Here is a 20,983-nt window from a genome sequence, read left to right as displayed (position 1 = left end):
TAGGGGTGAAGGGTCACTTGTCCGATACCTTTGGGCCTTTGGGCCCCTGAGGGCCTCGTGGTGCTGATAAGAGGGATCCATCAGCAGCAATGGTCACCCCTGGCTCTCCCTTCTCCCCCTGTTAGCACGGAAAGGAATGGAAATTAAACATCTGCAATGTTTTTAACTCTGATTAGTAATAATCATATATGTTCATGAGCTAGTCGTGATATTTTCCTGCATGTGTTTTTTTTAATTTCAACTGTTACATGTAAGGACTGTTTCAACATTTCTTCTTAGGGTAAATATAATGTTCATAGAGATTAAATGATATTAATTCATTCTGATGGACACTGTGCTGTTCTCACCTTAAGCCCTGATGGCCCCTGGACACCTTGAGGACCTGTGTCTCCCTTTGGTCCTCTGGGGCCCTGGGGACAGAAGAACAGATAGTGAGGCAGAATTGGAGGTTTTAGTTTTAATGAATGATAACATTTCTAAAGGAAGGTTATGGGTCTGTAAATTCTAGGATTATTGGGATTTTCATGAGGACTTTAAAAGAACTATGTTGAAATAACATACAATGAAAATCCATTCTGTGAATGAAACATTGCTGTATTTACATACCCTGTTTAGCCAAATGACAGCAAAAGCAAAATTGGAAAAAAGTGTTACATTCCTTTCAAATAGCCATTGCATCTTTGTTCATAACATGCACAATACTCATGTACATATTCAACAGGTGATACACATGCTCAAAATGAGGTGGTGTTTCAAAATGTTCTTACAGGAAATCCAGCTCTGCCAGGCAAGCCTTCAGGGCCCTGCAATACGCAGACAAACACACACATTCATGCACACACATGCATGTGAATACATATGCACACATACAAGCAAAAGCAGTGGGGGCTGGGTTAACAATCTTTTTTTTGACAAAGCCAAAAATCACATGCTCGTACACAACATCATCAAACAAAACTGCAGCCAGTTCACAAATGTAATGATGCTATAGTGCAGAATGTGGATGAGAGGAGAGCATTCAACAGCACATGTTCAAATACTGAGCCATATGAGCCATAGGTTAAACTTCAGTAAAAGACTCCTTGTATCATAGTTCAAATAGTTTTTAAAATTGCTCCTTATAAAACTTTGAATTAATAGGGTTAGGGTTAGGGTTAGGGTACTACGCACCATGGGTCCTGGTGGTCCCCTGATTCCTGTGAAGTTGAAGATACCATCTGTAACATTGAGGAGCAGCTGGAGATAGAACATACAATGTTAAAAGTACATTTGGGCAGATTAAGCATATTTTTTTTCATACTCAATAAATAGGGATTGGACATGGTTATGGAACATCAGAACAGCAATAAAAGCATAGCTATTGAATCTGGTTTAATACAGAAAATAAATGGCCAGTAAATTTAAAGAAGGCCTCAGACTAAATTAAATTATTAAATGTCATTGTGCGTGTGGGAGTGCATACATCTTGCAGATTAACGGTGGCTCCAGGAGGTCCAGGAAGTCCAGGAGGTCCTGGGACACTAAGTCCATCAACACCACGATCACCCTGCAGGACACAAATTAGTCAGTATTAATCATTTATTTGAATTAATCTGTAAATAAAGGTTTAAACAGCAAGATACAATAAAGACAAGTCAGACATTATCAAAATGTATCAAAGTCATTCTTTTGTTCGGCAACCTACCTTAGGTCCTTCACTGCCTTTTTCTCCTTTGGCTCCCTGTTTATAGGGGGAAATAGAAATAAACAGTCATTAATGCATTGGTGAAGGGACATTTTATTATAGAGTTATTAGTTCACACTCCATGTGAAACAGGGAACTTCTTAATGAACAGTTTAGTGTATAGCCATATTAGTGCTGTAGCCTGTAAAACAAACCACACAAAAATGTACCTCAACATCAACATCTACATCCCTCATTAAAAAACAATTGAATATGAATAACTCAGCACTATACTGGTTTACATTTAATTCATTTTTATATTATGCTGACTTTAATGTTAGCTAAATTAAAGACGTTGTAAGTGACTATTATCTGAAGTAACCCTTCAGCACGTACAGTACAGTAAGTGATAACTTGAACCCATTGACCCCCCTTGAAAGCAATGCTTTTTCCTCATTCGGTGAGGCTAGCTGTTTGACCTACCTACTAGTCTTTGTGATAAGCTAACACTAAGTTAACCACACCCTGGATATCTAATGTTATACTTACAGTACCACTAAGAAGTGTAGATACACGCTCTCATTCAAGAGATGTGTCCAAACTTTAGACTACTGTAACTATAAATGCAGTTGAAACTGAATTATGATTTTATTTAGCCAAGTTCTAGTAGAATAGCAAACAAGCTTAGTTCCCAAAATATCAAAGTAAGTTTATCGAGATTCATATGATATGATTCATATGTCATATAATTACAGAATTTGAAACAGTAAATCTTGATGCTACTTCTTACTAAAATTGTAATCTGCTCAACACTGATTGGTGCCTATAAAAGTGTCAACATTAGCATATATTTACCCAATATGATGTTAAAACAGGCAGTAACTTTCATCTTGCCTTTGATACTGTTTTGCAAGTGTGCCAAATGTCATTGAATGTAACAGTGAAAAGTGAACAGCAAAACTGTTATTTTAAATATAAGTAGGCTATAATTACAGAATAAGCTCATTTTAATTTGACTCCTTATAGAGCTATATTAGCTCTTTTATCATATAAATTAGTATGCAACCATTGTTAACACTGGGACATTTTTGTGTAAATACATGATTACTTACCCTTGCACCTGGTAGTCCAGCAGGACCCTGAAGACCCTCTGGTCCTGGGTCCCCTGGTTCACCCTGCAAACACAGCACAGACAAATAATACAGAAGTTGTACGGACAGTTGCTTTCACTGCTATATGTTTACTGCAGTTGCATACATAAAACATATTGCATTTCTTAACATTTAAATGTATATGCCAGTTTACAGGACTTAATTCTTATTTCTAATAAATGATTAGGAAATGCTTTTCAAATACTCACTAACATACACACACTCACACTGCTGACCAATAAAGTGAGAAGATGACAAAAAACTTGAAGCTGTGACATTTATGAGTCTTACCTTGACAGAGAGCCCTGGAGCCCCTGTGTCTCCATCCTCACCCTACAGAGGACATACAATAGATTATCAATCAATCAGCAACCAGGAACAATACAGAAGTACAGTATAAATGGAAGGATCCAATCCTCATATAGATAGTACATACATTTTCATCAGCTGTTAAAAACAGAAAACTAAGTTAACTTCTGCAGATATCATGCATACATTTAAGAAATTAAAAAAGTTACCTTAGGGCCCTGGGGGCCAGGAAGGCCAGGGGGACCCTAGAAAAAACAAAAACATAAAAGGTAATGAATCTGTATATGAAACCGTAAATTCTTAAAAACACATATAAACACGTGCACTCTCACACTGACCTGTGGGCCTCTGACTCCACCTCTAATGAGTGCATCACTCTTGCCAGATCCCTCCATATCCTGAAAACAACAGTCAGATGTTACACGTCAAATTGAAACCTTAGTGACATGGTGAGGGTGATGTAATTGAATGAAATGTGGTTCTCAAAGACCTCTACAAAGAATTTGGTTCCTGGGAGTCCAGGAGGCCCGGGGGGTCCAGGTGGACCTGCTTGGCCTCTCTTTCCCGGTGGACCGCTGGGCCCTTTCGGCCCTTGAGACCCCACTGTGCCCTCAGATCCTCTTTCACCCTGTAGAAATAAAGTGGAATATAAAGCTCCTATTACCTGCTTCACTAACATTCATTTCTCTCTCTGTCTATCATAAGTAAGATGAATTACCTTTGGTCCAGGTGATCCTGGTAACCCTTGATCACCCTAAAGATGTGAAGAAAGAAGAAAGTAAGGACATCATGAAACTTATTGACTTACTTGCTTATGTGGATACTCAGTATAATTGAGGTAGTCCACACATGGTGAGACATCAACATCAAAGTAAGTTGAATGTGCATATGGGATATTATCAGAAAAAATAACCATCTGAAATCAGAATCTTAAAAGTTAGTGACTTCTCTACATTATTACATAATCACATTACATCATAGCAGGTATGCTGTGTAACCCAGTGGAGTACAAATGGGATAATTGAAAGCAGTGCTTCTCAAACTTTTTCATTAAAATGACTACTGAACTGACAAAAATTAGACCATGGACCCCCATTTGATAACATTTTGTCACACAAAGTCCCATATAAGATTTTTGCTTTTAGCTGTTTTTATTACATAATGTGTATGAAACTCATTACTAAAATAGTAATACATTCTGTCATTGTGTTACTTATGGATGAAATTATAATGAAAATGCTGGAACCTTCTAACCCCATTTGAGAACCACTCACTTAAAGACTGCCTGGTAAAATTAAGAATAGGAATATTTTCACTTTGTTTCTTGATTCCAGAACCATCCCCCCTTTGCACTGAATCATAGGAAACAATTAGGGGACAGTAGACGTGTACATGGGAGACTGTGACACTGAGCCACCAGGACTCCATCTGTCTTAAAGATTGTACCTTCTCTCCCACAGCTCCTGGTAAACCTGGCGTCCCATCTTCTCCTGGTGGACCCTTAACAAGTAAATGCACATAGACACAAGCATTGATAGACTGTTCAGTGATAAGTCCCAGAAAAAATGCCAGTAATAGCAACATGATGCTAAGCTGTTTGTTGACCCCTTAGCCATTCCAATAAGGGGCCAAACCAAATCCAAAGGTGACAGTTAGTTTAAAGGAATATTCAACTTCCTTGTCAAAGTGATGAGATCATACATGCCAACATTGTTCTTTGTCAGTTAGCTTCAGTGCTTCATGCTAACACTAGCATAGACAGTCTTGTTTTATGAAAGTTTCCAACTTCTGCACAAGATATGGCTACATTTGATCAATTTAGTTTCTTGCTCTTAAGATTGAGACTATTTTGGGTTTTGACTTTCTTCCAGCTAAAATGTAGCATGAAGTAGTGAAGTCGGCAACCAACAGGTGAAGCATGGATGATTTTGTAGTTTTCTTATCACAACAGGAAAGTTGACAAGCCTTAATTAAAATATTCAATGTATTCCTTTAACCAAGCAGCACTGGATCAAAGTACAGAAGTGTTTCCGTACCATTTGGTTTAGTACAGACCGACATATTGTACCAGAGGCCTCAAAGGTTTTTGGTAAAACGCTAAATTCCAAGGCAGACTTAATTGTATATTGGATGCAAAAACATGGCTAAAAATGTTGAAAATCAAATACTGGAAATGTTGGTGAAAGGATGTTGATCTTGTTGGTTGGTCTGCTGATCCATCTAGCACTTTAATCTGCCATCACATTTGGTGAAGATATTCATGATCCACAGAAGATGAATTAATACTTGACAAAATACTGTCAGGTCAAAACCTCTACTTTGTAAAATACCTGCATTTTAAATATTTAAATTGAGAAATACACTTATGGACCCCAAAGACTGAATCAATTTAGCGTCTAATAATAGCAAAATTATTATGTTATTTATTCTGTCCAACACCTCAGCTATGTGAGGAAGCCTCTATGGCATGGTGGAAGCAATACGCTGCTGTAGTAATAACTAGTATGTATGCCTTGGAACTTTGCATTAGCTGAGAACAGCAGCAACAAAACAATGGATGGATCAGTACAAATGGAAACTTTATTCTCTAACCATGTTGGACGACAGAAGCAAAATGGCAGCTTAAACTGAGGTTATACCAGTTTGTTTTCAGTTACCTTCAGTTCAGTCTCTTAAAAAAGAAGTGACACTTTCCTGAACTCAAAGCACTGAAAGTAACCAAAACTAACTGACAAAATTTTAAGGCGGTTATATGTAAGCAGTAATATATTGCGCGCACAGACAGACGCACACTTAAACACATAGCACTTTAGATAGCGATGTACAATTTCAGTTTAGCCAGCTGCCGGCCAGCAGTTAAGACAACATGGTTGGAGATAATGTACAGCCATTAGCCTGAGCACTAAGGCAGTGAGCTAGAGTCACTCTGCATCACAGGTATTGCAATTTTTACACAAAAAAAGCAGAACTTAAAATTAAATTAATTCATATAATACTAAAAGATTAAGATTGACTCAGATATAAGATAAAGGTGATGCTGCCTCAGTACACTGGCTTTTGACTGTAATTCTGTCTTTTTGTTGTTTGCTGGTTTACCAAGCAAACCAGGACAATATACCTCGCCTGATACCCAAGCAGACCCGAGGTCGAGCCCAAACCCGGAGGCAATACCGGCCTCAGAAATGAATCCAGAACTGAACCCTGAGCCAAGGCCAGAGTACAACTCTGAGCTCAAACCTGAACCTTCAGCCCCAGAACCACTAAACAAATCCTCAAACATCTGGAACAGAGTGGAGAGGGGGAGGAGATGGTGGGAGTGGAGAGTGGAATAGAGGGTGATCATAATTAAAGAGGGGGGGTGACATAAGGGAACAGAGATAGGATAAAAAACAGGTCATTGGCCAAGACAGACATTAATATTGATCAGTACATTATAGATTGAGGAGAAATGACCATTTAAAGTAAAGTGTATGTAGTTAATGAGGAGAACTATTTAAATCAATTTTGATAAAAGCATATAAGATTAAAAAATCTTATATAAGAAACTAAAACGTGTAGAAGAGGGACAGAAAACACAAACTGATAATACAGACAGAAATACAGAAACTCCACAAGTCCACAAAAAGTATTAACACATAAATATCAGAACTGAAAAGTAGAAATTCTAAAAAAAAACTATGCTACAACATTTTTACAGTATTTAAACCTTTTAATACTAAATGTAACACAAACAGCTTTTATCTGTGATTTATGATTAATAACTCCAGTCAGCATGGTAGCCTTAAAATCCTCCAGGCTAGAGGACACAAATGATTCAGAACTATTATATTTCAAAATTAATAAATATATTTGTCCCAGTCAGATCAAATTATTCTTTGATGCTGATGGTATTAAAGTGAATATTAAATTGAAAACTGATAAATTCTCAAACCAGCCTGTGTAATTAAAAATTCAATACACTTTTCTGGGCTTTTTAAAACAAACACAGAGACAACAAATCTGTAGACTACATTTTTAATAAAAATATATTTAAATTTGACCACTGTCATACTGTCTTTTAGCCTACATTTTTATTACTTCAAATATTTAGGCACTAAAATTGTGTACTACAACCCAAACTAATTAGTTATTTGTGTGTAGAGTGTTGTTACATGAATAAATAATGAAAATGAAACATTTCAGCTCAGCAGGTCTCACTTCATTTCATATATTTGTAACAAAATGTAACTGAAAGCTGAATACTGTCATCTGGGAAACTTACTAGTATTCCAGGTTTGCCTTGGAGCCCGTCTCTGCCAGGGGGGCCAGGTGGTCCAGCGAACCCAGGAGAGTGGCCCTCAGCTCTGTCAGATGATGACAAGTGGGGTCCAGGGGGACCAGGAGGTCCTGGAGGCCCTGGTGGACCAGGAGCACCCTGCATGAAAGAGAGTTCTCACTTTGTCAGGTCTGTCAACTCAACCATCAAACTATTCCAACCATCTACTCTATGTCAGAGGTCTGTCTCTCACCCTGATAAGCACATTGTCACTGTCCAGGTCTTCAAACCCAGAACCCAGGGCATCCGCTCCATACTAAAACACAGAACACACACACACATACACTTACACACTGAGATGATTGTGGTTCCACTAAAATCAAGCCTCAAACCAAATAGTCTTGGCTCTTACTGTCAATTGTGTCACAAAACAGGATAATTCCCCTCGTGAATGTGAATGTTATTGGCACAACAAAAACAAAAGTATTAGATACTGACGGGTACGCTGCGTGATCTGGGGGGTCCAGGAGGCCCAGGGAGGCCAGGGGGGCCAGGTGAACCAACTCCTGGTTCTCCCTGCACAGAGGGAAGACAAGAGGAAGAGGACAGGAGAAGTACATTTGACATAACATTAAAAGTTCTATTTAACTTGAACAGAGTGACAATTGTAAAATCTGCTACATGGGTGCATGTATTGGCTGTACCTTCTCTCCTTTGGTTCCAGGATCTCCAGCTAAACCTGGATATCCCTGCGTTCCTCTTTGACCCTGCAGGCCAAAATATAGTTTAGTTATTACGAGTGATGTAAAGCATAGCAGTGAAGACATCAGAAGAAATGAAGAGAGAAATGACTTACTGGATCTCCTTTATCACCCTTCCTTCCCTGTGAACAAAGAGTGTGGACATATTTCATTGAAAGTTAAACAGGAAATCAGTGCAGGATTTAGGATTAACACTTTTAACACTGATTTAAAAGCATACTCTCTGCCTGAAGATCTGAAAAACACACACCTGTGGTCCATCTCTCCCTGGTTTTCCTGAGGGTCCAGGAGCCCCCGTTGGTCCTTGTGGCCCTCTTGGTCCAGGCTGAACTTGTCCAGGTGCAATGGTGGAACCTGGGGGACCGGGTGGGCCAGGGTATCCTCTGGGTCCAGGTTCCCCTCGCTCTCCTTTCAACCCGTGCTTGACAGCACCCTGGAAATAAAAACCTCTGGTATCACTGATGTATTGTTTATTGAGAACACATACAGTAATAAAATGTTACTGTGTAGTATATTTAAAATATTCCATAATGTTTTGAATGACTCTGACAGCAAAGTAATAAAAATAAAAGGGAGATGAGAAAATGAACATACCTCTCCTGATCTCTCCCCTGGTTCCTCTGTCCGGTGTGACCCTGTAACAAACACATGATGTCATCAACAAGTTTGACCAATCAGAGTCCTCTGAGGTCACACTGATAACCTGACACTTGGCAAGGCCAGGCGACCAGATTCTTACAAGTGCACTGTTCACTGAAGGCTATAAAAAGATGATTTTTTTTTATCATGGAGACACGGAGGCACCAAATTGAATAAACATACAATTATAATAGTTGGCTGCATTAATCTCAGTTTCTCCATCTGTTTATCTTAATTTGTTTTGCTGCATCCTATTACATGTTGCTCCAATAACAAATCATTTTTTCGACCAGATCTTATCAGAGTGGATAGTTTAAACAGTATATAAATGTTTATTCAACTCGGTTATTGTTGATTTGCTGACCATAAATGCTCTATGAGTTGTATATTTACACCTAAAACCACAGGTCAACCATACTATGATCAGTCTGCAAACATCTTGCTCAAGGGCACTTCATATCCAACAACAAGATTGATCTTAACAAACAGGTCACTAGGTCCTTCTCCAACCAGACCACTTAGACCACTGCTGGCACAAACTATTTTTTTACAATTTTACAAGTTTCATTCGTGAAACATAACCTTCTACTATGAATCAATCATCATGACCTCCAAGAAACTGTTACTATGTATTAAGATTCATTCTGACCTCTTGCCATCATTTCTTTAGAGGCCGCAGTTGGGGTGTGGTGACCTGAATACTCATCAAACTCCACCTCCGGAGCCTCAGTGGGCGGCGCTCGGACAGGAACGCTGTCCTCCCCCTACAAGACATGAGAAAGATTAATAGGGAAAGGTAAAAACTACAATGGGTTCTCCTGTGTGGACCAGCAATATACTTGATAAAGATATTATGGCCATATGGTTTGTCTTCTGCAGGCCACAGTTCCATGGGAAATAGTTTAATCCAGTTAATTGTTTTTTGTGGTTTCTTGTTAGATGTAAGATATTAAACATGTTTGTTTTTATTCTTTATTCTTCTTTATTCTCTAGACTAGAGAAGAAAGTTTCCATCATGACTTCAATGTCTGGTAACAGTTATTCAGCTTCTGAAGGACCATTTCCTTTGAAGCCTCACAGATAGTGTTGATTATGGGACGTTTGGGTCAGAGTGACTTCCTGGTTGTGGGAGGATGAAAGATGGTACCGGAACAGAGAAGAAACACTAAGAGCGCTGTATCTGGGTTGTATTGATGAAAAACAAGGGTGTGTATCATACACAGCAGCAGCAGAAGACATAACAAATGGACACAAACATATGTACACACGTACACAAATGCCATGTAACACTGAATGCGTGAATCTGTTTCTTTTTACATCACTATCTTCTAAAACTACCATTTTAACTAACGTCCCTTGTGCAGCAGTTTCTAAAGCCAACTGAACAGTTCACATTTAATAATTCAAAAAGATCTATATGAAATGTTACAGAGTCCTCTAGAGAGTTGGCAGTTGATGTTATGATGCAGCCATGAAGGTATGATGGATATGGTAGAAGAAATTAAGTGAAATTAAATTGCAGTTCAGTCTGATTATAAGGTAAGGTAGTGCTGTGGGTATGTCAAATAGTTGTTAGGGAATTCTCCATAACTTGAGCCATACATTGGCATACACTGGGTCAAACTAGGCCTTGAGGTCATTGTAAAGCTGCACCACCGTGAGACACTGTTTCCCCTTGAGACAGTAGTAGACAGTAGATCTGCTTCTTTTGGGGAAAACAGGAGGCACCATGATGGTGTTGCTATAGCAACCAAGGTCAGAGGTGTGTTTGCCTGTCTCTCTGAACAGAGTAGAGGTACTGTAGTCAGAAGTTGGATATTGTGGACCCTGAGGAATGGAGGACAAGGACACTGACCTGCGTTCCCAGACACTGTCCTCATCTGCAGACCAATACACTAAATTATATATGTTGTAGATGTGTTGGATCTGGCCATATTTGGGCATGGTTCAGCTATAGCATTATCTGTGTAGCTTACTATAAGACTATCCCTGGAGGAAAGAAACCCCAGCATTGAAGAGAACATCAGGACAGAGCATGTATTGATTATTCTTTCATTCTCCTTGATCAAGTCTCGACATACCTTTTCAGCGGAAGACATCTTGAATCTATCCAACAAAATGGGTTGTTTTTTTCCCAGCACTTGTATCCGACACTTTATCCAGTCAGCCTACCTGTGCTGTGCCGTGTTTTCCCTCCTGTGTGTTCTTCATCATCTCCTCCTCTGACTCTCTGTCGTCCAGAGCATCGTCTCCGCTGGCGTATCCCGAGGCCTTTATCAAACATCACATCCCATCACAAAGGTAAGAATGAATAAATAAAAGAAAAAAGAAACCCACTGCCAACATTGAAGTTCTGTGTTTCTAGCTAAATCAAATCACTTGCTGAGGAGAAAAATCCTGTAGAAATGACAGTTAATACGTAACAAATTCCATATGACACTCACTGAGGGTTGGAAAAAGTAAAAAAAAAAAAAAAAAAATCGAATTACTATTTTTTTACCATTAAAATTTTGCAGCGTTCTTATTAACTTTTTAATACAATGGGAGAATTTACTAGATACAGTAGTTGAACGGAACAGCAGCCACTAGGGAGGTATCAATGAAGTTATTTGACCACTAGGGGGTGCTGTTGAGCCATGTGCCTATTATTTGTACAGCATTTAAAACCACCTCTGCTCTGTGCATTAGTCTGAAATTGTTTTACTATTGACTTTACTGTTTATTATTTATTAATGATTTATTCTGGGTTATTGTCAGCGTGTCAGTCACCCGTGGAACACTTTGAATTGCACTAATCTGCATGAAAGGCTGTACAAATTAAGTTTGATTTATTGATATGAATGAACGGTACTGTAGCCTATGTGTGTCTTACATAAGGATCGTCGTCTTCACACTGCTCCTCAGCTGCTCTGGGATCATCTTTTATCACCAGCTGCTGAATGGATCCCTGGATCAGAGAGAGAGAGAGAGAGAGAGAGAGAGAGAGAGAGAGAGAGAGAGAGAGAGAGAGAGAGAAACAAGGTGACAACCTGCATTATTGACTTATTTTCTACATGTTCAAGAAATTCCCAACACACAACAGGCTTGGTTTTGTTAAATGTAGCTTTAGTAAAATCAAAAATGAGAACAATTTCATCTATAATAATACATTTATCTCTATAAAATCTCTGCAAACAAAAAAAATGTTGGTGAATCACACACACTGACACAAGGCTTCCTTCCTTTTATTTCAGGTGCTTCTGATTTCTACATTTTCCCAATAAAATCATTTTTAAATAGACAAATATGACATTCAAACTGCTTGACATCAATACATCACATTACTAAATCATTTCACTAACTATTCTTTTTCACTCAAAATTCAAGATTTGTACACTTTTTTTGTCTGAGAAAGTTTAAATAGTCAGAAAAGTGCTTGCTGTCTTCAAGCAGATAACTTTAAAGTGTGAATGATTGTGTTATAGCCTCTTTCTCTCTTTAGAGACAGAAAACTAGCACACACACAATGAAGTACAGTCTGCTGGCTGATATCACCATAGAGACCAGTTTTCCAAAGACACACACTCACACAAGTGTGCACGGCACTCATACTCACACTCACAGCATGGTGCTAACTGATTTTTACAGGAGCATGGAGAGAGCTGTCCATTCCTTTGCCCAATACTCATAACATTTACAACATTCGCACACAAACACATGCTGATTAAAAAGGGCCCCATGCCATGACTGCTCTCCTTTGAAGACAACAAACACGAGGACATATGGACACACACACACACACACACACACACACACACACACACACACACACACACACACAGTGACCCAAATATTTCAGACTGGACATGACCGCAGTCGCACATGCACATATTCTGTCGTCATGCTTCAGATAACCTGTTCATAAAGTCAGGTTATGCTGCACAAAGCAGAATGAAGTGAGAATGACGGCATCCTCTCACCATGGCAACGGCAAGTCATTTACAGCTTGTATTTATTGTTGTGAGCATTGTAGAGTTCAAAATGGACTGACAGCAGTTCCCGTAGTAATTTCAGTCTCAAGAGAGTTTTAGTAGCTGAGTCTATAAATCCAGTCTATTATACAGTATGTTGTCATACCTATTGACCACAGAAGAACATTTATATAGTCTGCAAGACCTTAGAATGGCACTTCACACCTATTTCATGAACATGTCTGTATATGGTTTTCTGTACAGCTTGGTGGTGACTAAGGTAATGTGGAATTAAAGGTTTATCATAAAAAAGTAATTACCATGCAATTAAAGCATTTTTTGGACCTGTAAGTATTAAAGACCTTTTACTATGGTAGGTTTTCCACATTTTTCCTCTTTTTGGTTACAGGCTATAATTATCAGCTCTTACAAATAAACTCCAGGAGACTGAAGGTACTAATTAAAGACTTTTTCGCATTGGGTAGATGAATGTTCTTCTTTAGTGTATAGTAAAGGATCTTAGTCGTCCACAAGGGGTCACTAAAAACACAGGCAGTACATGTATACTGTAATGTGTGCATGGTTTTCCTCAAGATATAAATGTGTCTTCTTGCAGTTAAACAGTATTAGTATGAGTGTTCATGCAGAAATATATTTTAAAAAAAACAACAATCAAAAACTCCAAAAAGGAAACAAACCCACAAAAGTCCTATTTTCAAATTATTATTATTATTATTATTATTTTTTAGCATTTTGCTTGTATTATATAGTTTTTGATGGATATAGAGGGAGGAAACATGTGGAAGAGACTTATTCATACATACATAAATATGCACTATTTCAAATAATGAATGAATAAAGACATATATGTCTGTCTGTATGTTAATGAGGATTACTAAAGTACATTTGGTCACAAAAGTGGGATTAACTCTTCCTCATTAAATTTGTCTTTCAGCTGTTTAAAGATGATCTGATGTTAGTTTCTAATGTTAGCCCAGCTGATTAATCATGTTTTGCAGGGAGGTTAATGTTAACATGTATTATTTTTTTCATTTTGTTCAACATTTAAACATTTATTGATGGATTCATTGCAGTGTCCATTTATTTTTTGCTTTATTTATTGAGTGAAATATTTATTCATATATATGTGTCATTATTTCAGTTTTTATTTAACTATGTATACCGGCATTGCAGGTTTAAAGTACACAGTGGCATTTTGCCCACTAGTTCACAAGAACATCCCATAATAAAGCCCTTGATCTGACCACAAGTAGGCCTTGTTGATATGTCTGACTTCCTCATTTGCCATCAACTTACTCCCTATCCCTCCCTTCTTTGCCCTCTCTCCTCTTTCCTCCCCCCGTTACTTCCTCCTCAAAGTTCTATTCAGCCAAATTTGTGCAAAAGACCACTGTCTTCTTCAGGATGCAGGACTAGAGGTGGTCATGATATTCTGACCCTGCATAGACCCGACTGTATCCAATTTGTGTAGATGAGGGATAAGCCTTGAAAAACAAAGTTAAAAGATAATGTCAGCTTGCTCTTAAATTAATGGGGAAAGTTTGGGGTGTTTGATTTTCTTGTTTGGATAGAGCTGCCCTTGACTTCTAGCTCTAGTCGCATATAATGGACAGACTTGAATGGTTTCATCATGTCATATTGTCAAGCTCTTGATCTTATTGTTGAACTATTCCTTTATTATTAAAAGAATAATTTTAGAAATCCTGCACAGAATTTACTGGATGAGGCCACCTTAATTAATTAAGTCAAAACAAAGAGGAAAGTCAAGTAGAAGAGGAAGAAATATAGTGTCTTTTTTTGTAATTGAATCAAGCCTTTCATACCCTGTTTGCATTAATGGCATGCTATTTCTCTGCTCGTTGAAAGATCTCACCACGGATGTTGTGGTTATGTGGCATGCATTTTAATGAGTAGCAGTTATTCTATCTGTACTGATGCACACAATCCTATAAGCAGCCTAAAACATAGTGCACATGCACATTTTGCTATCTTTCATTTGTCCTTCTTCTGCATTTCCTGTGGACAACACCCAAGGCTTTTTTACTGTATGTTCTCCTTGTTGTTATTCAACAACATTCATGAGGCAGCAGACAGCATTCAGTTCTTTTACATGGTAATGAGAGGCCAAAACACACATGCACATACCTACACAGACACACACTAAAGAATTTAATCCTAAACTCTGCTACAGAGACAAACTACACATTGATATTGACACAGGCAGAATCTCATTCTTTCTTGTTCCTTTTGCTCTTCTGGCAAACACTCCTTTTCCCCACCAGATACAAACACACCCACATACACACTAACTTATACTTTTTTCACTTACCACAAACTTGTCGAGCCCTGTGCTTCCTGCATTGGCGACAAAGATGCCCGAGTTGTGTGAGAAAGTGAGTTTCTCTGGTTTTCGATGGAAGGTAGTCTTCTCGGCCTCGCCACAGTCCATGTAGAGACGCACCTCTTCATGCTCCACCACCACCTGACAGATAAATACATCTATTAAGTACAGTGTCTCCCATTGTTGTCAGCTTACATCCTCTATTCACCAGAGAGGGAACATTTCCAGAAGTATGATTTATTTCCTCAGAAGTCAGGGTCAGCAATCACATTACTCTGTCAATGAAGATGCTTGAGTCGAGAGCTATCACTCTATCAAGCTTACAAATACAACTCTGATATTGTGATTCTTTGCTCTATGTCTAATTACTGAAAAAATACATTAACAAGTCACTCTAAGGTATTTTTACATTTGACTGTATCACAAGTAATGTAAAAAAGCTACAAATTACCCCTTACAGACTGTGCTGGTCAAATTGACACATTTTTGATATTCAACAGTGGCAAAAACACCCCAAATGTGTTTTACCCTGAAATTTAATGACTTTTCCTAAAGTGGCCAAAAATGAACAAAAATTATGTATTTTAAATAGATCTGTGGTTCAATTTTTTTGCACTTTTTTGACAATTTATTTAAAATGTTAAAACTAACTCAAAAATGATATGTTAGTTAATGTGGCAAGACTGTGTTGGTGGAAATAAAGAGAATATCCCTAATAAACTGTAAATGAAATACAGGTAAGAAATTAAAACAAAAAACATTAATTGCATTTTTTACTGTATTGTATCTAAGGCAGACGCAGTCTTCAGCTTACTGTGAATCGTGTCCACTGGTCGGTCATGTCTGGGACACTGAAGGCAGCAGCCTTGTGGCTGTGGGAGGCTTGCTCTCTGTCAGTATAGTACAATAAGATGCTCTGGAGGCCCCCACGGACCGGAGTGAGGGCCAACCCCAGCTCCACCACCTTCTGCTGGGCATCTGTGATGGAAAAGAGAACACCTCCTTGCTGATTGGCTGGACGCACCTGGGGAAAGGCAAAGGTAGAGGACATTAGAGGCTTATTACTTTAGCACAGCATCACGGTATAATGAATATTACATAGCATACCATCATCCTGCAACACATATAAATGCAGTAGTGTATATGAAGGCCACTGAAGTTCTAGTACATATGAAAACAATCATTTCTATCTAATTGCTAACTGATGCCTGTGCAGGCCGGGGAAAGGAAAAATTAGAAAAAGACAAAAAGTGGAACTTCAGAAAAGCTGGAACCTGAACATGTCCTTTGTTTTATTTTCAGAATTCCACAAGATGGCAACAGATCCTCACTAGAGTCAATGTTTGGTTTGTCCATTCTGGGCTACCGTAGATACACAGCGGTGCAACATGGCAGGTTCTTCTGTGGAAGAGGACCCGCTCCCTATGTAGATATAAAGGTTTCATTCTAAGGTAATAAAAACACTATTCTTATTTTCAGGTGATTATACACTAAGTTCGTTCTGCTAGATGCCACTACATTTTACACACTGCTCCTTTAAAATCAAAACTTCTGTTTTGTACTTATTCCTGACTTGATAAACCTGCTCCTGTATGTGTTTTTAGAGCGCTACATTTAAACCACATGATGACAGTTTGAGGAGGTTTTAAAGCCACAGGTTGCAGGTTAAATTGTGTAGTCTCATGTTACCGTGACAATGATGGCAAAGTCCCTGTAGAACGACCCTGGCACGAAGGTCTTAGTGAGCCGGCCGATGTTGGCATCGGGCCCGAAGTTGTAGGCTGGAAAACCCTCATAGCCAGGAGTGAAGGAGACCGAAGGAGGGAGGGGGACGCCAATCAACTCCGTCAGGTCCAGGTGACCCCCTGAGCCTCGTTCTGGTAGAGACAGACACAATGTTAAAAACTGAGAAAGAGGAAGAAACAGATAGGGGCAGGAGAGAAAAAAGCATTTCCTTTTAGACTTTTTTAATGTGACTTATTCTGAGAATGTGTCTTTTTAGTTTGATTCATATGTTTGAGGTTCCATTCACCAAAATGAAGCAGATGTCTCCCATCTTCCCTGATTCCTACACCACATTAGACTAAGAGACAGAGGTGCTTGTGAATCATCTTGACATGATTTTAATTCGACTTGATTTGATCCCGACTCATCCCACGCCTCGTTGCTCTGCCTCGCATGGACATAATCCTCCGAAACAGATAAGCACACACAATGTGAGGCAATTAAGAGTGTGTACGTATTGTGAAGAGATGGCTTCACATTCCCTTGATTCCCCCCACTTTGGAAAAACGTCTCCCGTAGCGACAAACTTTCACCTCAGCATTCCAGCCGGGCTCACCCCTGCCTGGTATATCTCTGTCATACACTCGCACACACATCAAACACACACCTCACCCACGTGAACACACACACACCAAAGCCCAGACCAGACTGGGCAGGCCAACATTTGGGGGTCTCTAATTCATGAGCCTGACCAACTGGAAAGATACCTAATTAGAGGGTTTAGTGTGTGTGAGTGTGTGGGGGTGGGCTTCTGTGCACATTTACACATTTATTGTTGCAAACACAGGTGGTGAGGTGGGCACTCAAGATGCACACATACACACACATACACACACAAACTAAAGTCATCACACCTCCAGTCCAGATGTGCTCTGTAATGACTGAGAGAAACAGACTGAGAGAACTCCAGCTACTGTCAGCATGTTGTCCAAAGGTTTCTTTTTCATCCCTGCTCTTTAACAACAGAGATTTGAAAATAATACCCAGTCTTCCCATGGTAATCTGTTCAGAGACTGACTTGGCAGCAACGGCCTGTTGGTGATTACCAGTCATTATTTGGACAGCGGCCATTTCCAGATACAGAGGCACCTTTTCACCTTAGTGCTGTGAAGAGTTCTCAAGGTCTGAGTTGGCCAGAGAGGAAAAGACAAAGGAGGAGCAAAAGACTTTGTGTGAATGAGCAGCAATACTAGAAATCTCTCAGTACACTTTTATGGAGTCAGTTAAGAGACTGACAGAGATAATGAACTAAATGAAAATATGCTTTCATACAACAAAACATGTCTAGTCAAGTCATGTCTAACAAGTCAAGTCTAAATAAGTTTTACATTCACAATTTGTCATTCACAGTGGACACTAGTGAATCATCGCATACACTACCACTTCATCTGCAGTAACCTTTTTGGTTGTAAATCAGTTGATTTATGTTTTTATAATGTAATGTGATGGGGGGAAAATTAAGTTTAAATATTTTTTTCATGCCTCTAGAGAAATAAAAACACACAATTCATGCATGAAACGGTTAAATAATTCATTTAAGAAATTGCCTAAAGTGTAATAAACCTCATTATGAAACTTATTTTTAACATCTTGTTAAAAAAAAGAAAAAAGGTGTATGGTGCTTAGTGAAGTTAGTATTCAAATCATTTACATGCTGCACTATGCAATATTATCATATGAATAATGTATTCATTAGTTCTGTGTGATGTCACGTCTCATTAAGAGGAACCTAGAGAGAATTATCACACAACTCCTCAGTTATCAGTGTAATAAAAATTCCAAAAGTGAAAGCCTCTTTTAGCTCATTGTTTTGACTTTCCAGAAACAGGCAGCTGATTTCAGTGGGAAAACCTGCTATATGCCACTTCAATAACCAAGCAGCAGTCAAACCTTATTCTGCAATAATTGTAACAATGATCATAATGGAGCATAAAGTACAATACTTCTATGGAAATATAATATAGTACAGTGCCTATATAAGCGCTATACTTAGTTACTTAGAAACTTTTCACCACTGGTTTGGAAACACACACACACACACACACACACAGACACACACACACACACACACACACACACACACACACACACACACAGACACACACACACAGACACACACACACACACACACACACACACACACACACACACACACACAAAGAATGTGTAACAAGGTCAAATCCCATTCTAATGATCATGTGATGTGGATTTAGGAGTAGATATTTCGACATTATTCATATTCAAATCAGATTTAATACAGATCTCTAACAAACATCTCAATGATTTTTTTTTATTAATTAGGCCAGGTATTTAGTACTGCAGTGACCAGCTTCAGATACTCAGTCAGTAAATTGTTCATTCTTTAACCAGCCAGTCAAACAGTCGAGTTACTCAGGTGGACATACAGGCTTCAAGCAAGTCAACCAATCCAACGGCACATCAGTCGTTAAGTCAGTTCCATTCATTTCTTTAGTCAAACAACCTATCAGTCATCTAATCACCCAGTCATTTTGCATCACATTTTTCCACTCTACCTCCCTCCTCCTTAACCTAATCCTCATCATGTCGACCACATGGATGCTTGATCAGCTTGTGGAGACTTATAAAACCAATATTAACAACCCCCTCGATGTTGCCACGGATAACCTTTTAAACCCACCTTAACCCTGCCATGCCACACAAAAGCTTCCCACTGCTTGGCTCACTCTCCTTAGATTTCAGACTCTAAAAGATTTAGAGCGGAGCACATCAGGGTACAACACATACCAGCACACTACAGAAACAGCTAGGGCTTCTGTTCTGCTTCCTGACATTCATGGAAACATGATACAAACTTACATACAAGATGCAATTTACAGATTAATGAGGGACTGAACCACTGACCCATCAACACAACCTGAACAAATGAGATGGAATTAGGTTAGTAAATGTGATGGACTTGTTAAACTAAACAAGTGGATGGTATTGAGATGGTATTGACAATTAGAAGTCCAATTTCCTCTGCAACCATTCAACAGTAGTAAATCATTTTGATATTTTATCTTGTTTCAAAAGCAGTATATTTTAAAAAAAAATCCTTGAATTGGTGAGCAAAGAGGCATTCATAGTGAGAGGATAATTTGCAGTAGGTCTTATTTGGCAAATTGGCCTTCTGTCAATAAGACTGTTACATAATGATATAATCCAGTGGTTCCCAAACTGGGGGTCAATAAATTGATAAATGTGATGGCCTGGCATGGTGAAAAGGATTGAACATTTCTGACGCACAAATTTTGTTTGGTTTGTGAACTTTCTTCTTACAAAAAGGAGTTCTGAAATATGGTTTTGCACTTTGACTTATTTAGGACACTTGTGAGAAATTTAAATAAAAAATAAAACGATGCAGGAGATGTTAAGATATTGTGAATTTAAATATACAGCATGTATGAAGTTGCTAAAACTCTGAATCCAACACTTCCCATAATGCAACAGAGATCTTAGCGCCTCTATGCCTGCTACAAACTGTGAAAAACTCCATGCCATCCTTTAAAATTTGTAGCTATCAGACTTGGGAAAGCTCCTCCAGAGAGCCTCAGAGAACATTATACAACTGTTTTCACTTCTCATGATGAGGGTGATACTGAGGTTTATGTAACATCATTCATTCATTTCAAATCTATTCAAATGTAGAAAAGGGAACAGAACAATCAGAAGGGAGTTTAATAATTCAAAAAGTTTGAGGACCATTAACTATTTGCATACTAAATATGGATAAATTAGTAATTGCTGTCCCAAACGTCTCTGAACTAGAAATCAGCCAATGGGAGAGCTGGAGCCGAAAATCTGTTGCAAATCCCTCAAACCCTCTTTGTGCCTCCCCTCCTCTTTTCACCTCCCCTGTTACACTCACCAGTCTTCCAGTGTTTCAGTGGTTTGTACTGAGATTTGCCATTGCTGTTTCCACCTGTGTTCTCATCTTGAGATGGAGTCCCAGGTGCCGCTTTGCTGTTGCCAGGAACTGACACTGCGGGGTGGGGCTTGGGTTTTCGAGTGCTACTCTTTGGAGCTTTCTCCTTCATCCCCCCGTCCTCCTTTCCCACCCACGCGATTGTACCCGGGATGTCAGAAG

The 20,983-nt window shown here is 38.8% G+C and overlaps 1 protein-coding gene across 1 annotated transcript in view; it reads right to left on the bottom strand.

Moving 5' to 3' along the window:
• The window catches only part of col15a1b (collagen, type XV, alpha 1b), a 50,772-nt gene that overhangs the window by 7,871 nt on the left and 21,918 nt on the right, over positions 1-20,983 (bottom strand). The window contains exons 3-28 of the mRNA XM_053330651.1: positions 16,780-16,967; positions 15,905-16,114; positions 15,079-15,231; positions 11,651-11,725; positions 10,951-11,049; positions 9,428-9,542; positions 8,734-8,774; positions 8,390-8,572; positions 8,235-8,261; positions 8,083-8,145; positions 7,877-7,954; positions 7,632-7,694; positions 7,385-7,537; positions 4,570-4,623; positions 3,842-3,877; positions 3,614-3,751; positions 3,462-3,521; positions 3,333-3,368; positions 3,106-3,147; positions 2,776-2,838; positions 1,685-1,720; positions 1,463-1,546; positions 1,171-1,236; positions 768-803; positions 348-410; positions 29-118 (exon numbers count right to left, since the gene is read on the bottom strand). Of these exons, the coding sequence (XP_053186626.1) occupies positions 29-118; positions 348-410; positions 768-803; positions 1,171-1,236; positions 1,463-1,546; positions 1,685-1,720; positions 2,776-2,838; positions 3,106-3,147; positions 3,333-3,368; positions 3,462-3,521; positions 3,614-3,751; positions 3,842-3,877; positions 4,570-4,623; positions 7,385-7,537; positions 7,632-7,694; positions 7,877-7,954; positions 8,083-8,145; positions 8,235-8,261; positions 8,390-8,572; positions 8,734-8,774; positions 9,428-9,542; positions 10,951-11,049; positions 11,651-11,725; positions 15,079-15,231; positions 15,905-16,114; positions 16,780-16,967 (2,252 nt within the window). The remainder of the gene's footprint in view (positions 1-28; positions 119-347; positions 411-767; positions 804-1,170; positions 1,237-1,462; positions 1,547-1,684; positions 1,721-2,775; positions 2,839-3,105; positions 3,148-3,332; positions 3,369-3,461; positions 3,522-3,613; positions 3,752-3,841; positions 3,878-4,569; positions 4,624-7,384; positions 7,538-7,631; positions 7,695-7,876; positions 7,955-8,082; positions 8,146-8,234; positions 8,262-8,389; positions 8,573-8,733; positions 8,775-9,427; positions 9,543-10,950; positions 11,050-11,650; positions 11,726-15,078; positions 15,232-15,904; positions 16,115-16,779; positions 16,968-20,983) is intronic.

This window comes from Scomber japonicus, chromosome 12, assembly GCF_027409825.1.
Source record: "Scomber japonicus isolate fScoJap1 chromosome 12, fScoJap1.pri, whole genome shotgun sequence".
Classification (NCBI taxonomy): domain Eukaryota; kingdom Metazoa; phylum Chordata; class Actinopteri; order Scombriformes; family Scombridae; genus Scomber; species Scomber japonicus.
Note: the sequence above shows the minus strand (reverse complement) of the source record. Positions and strands in the feature narration are given on the sequence as shown.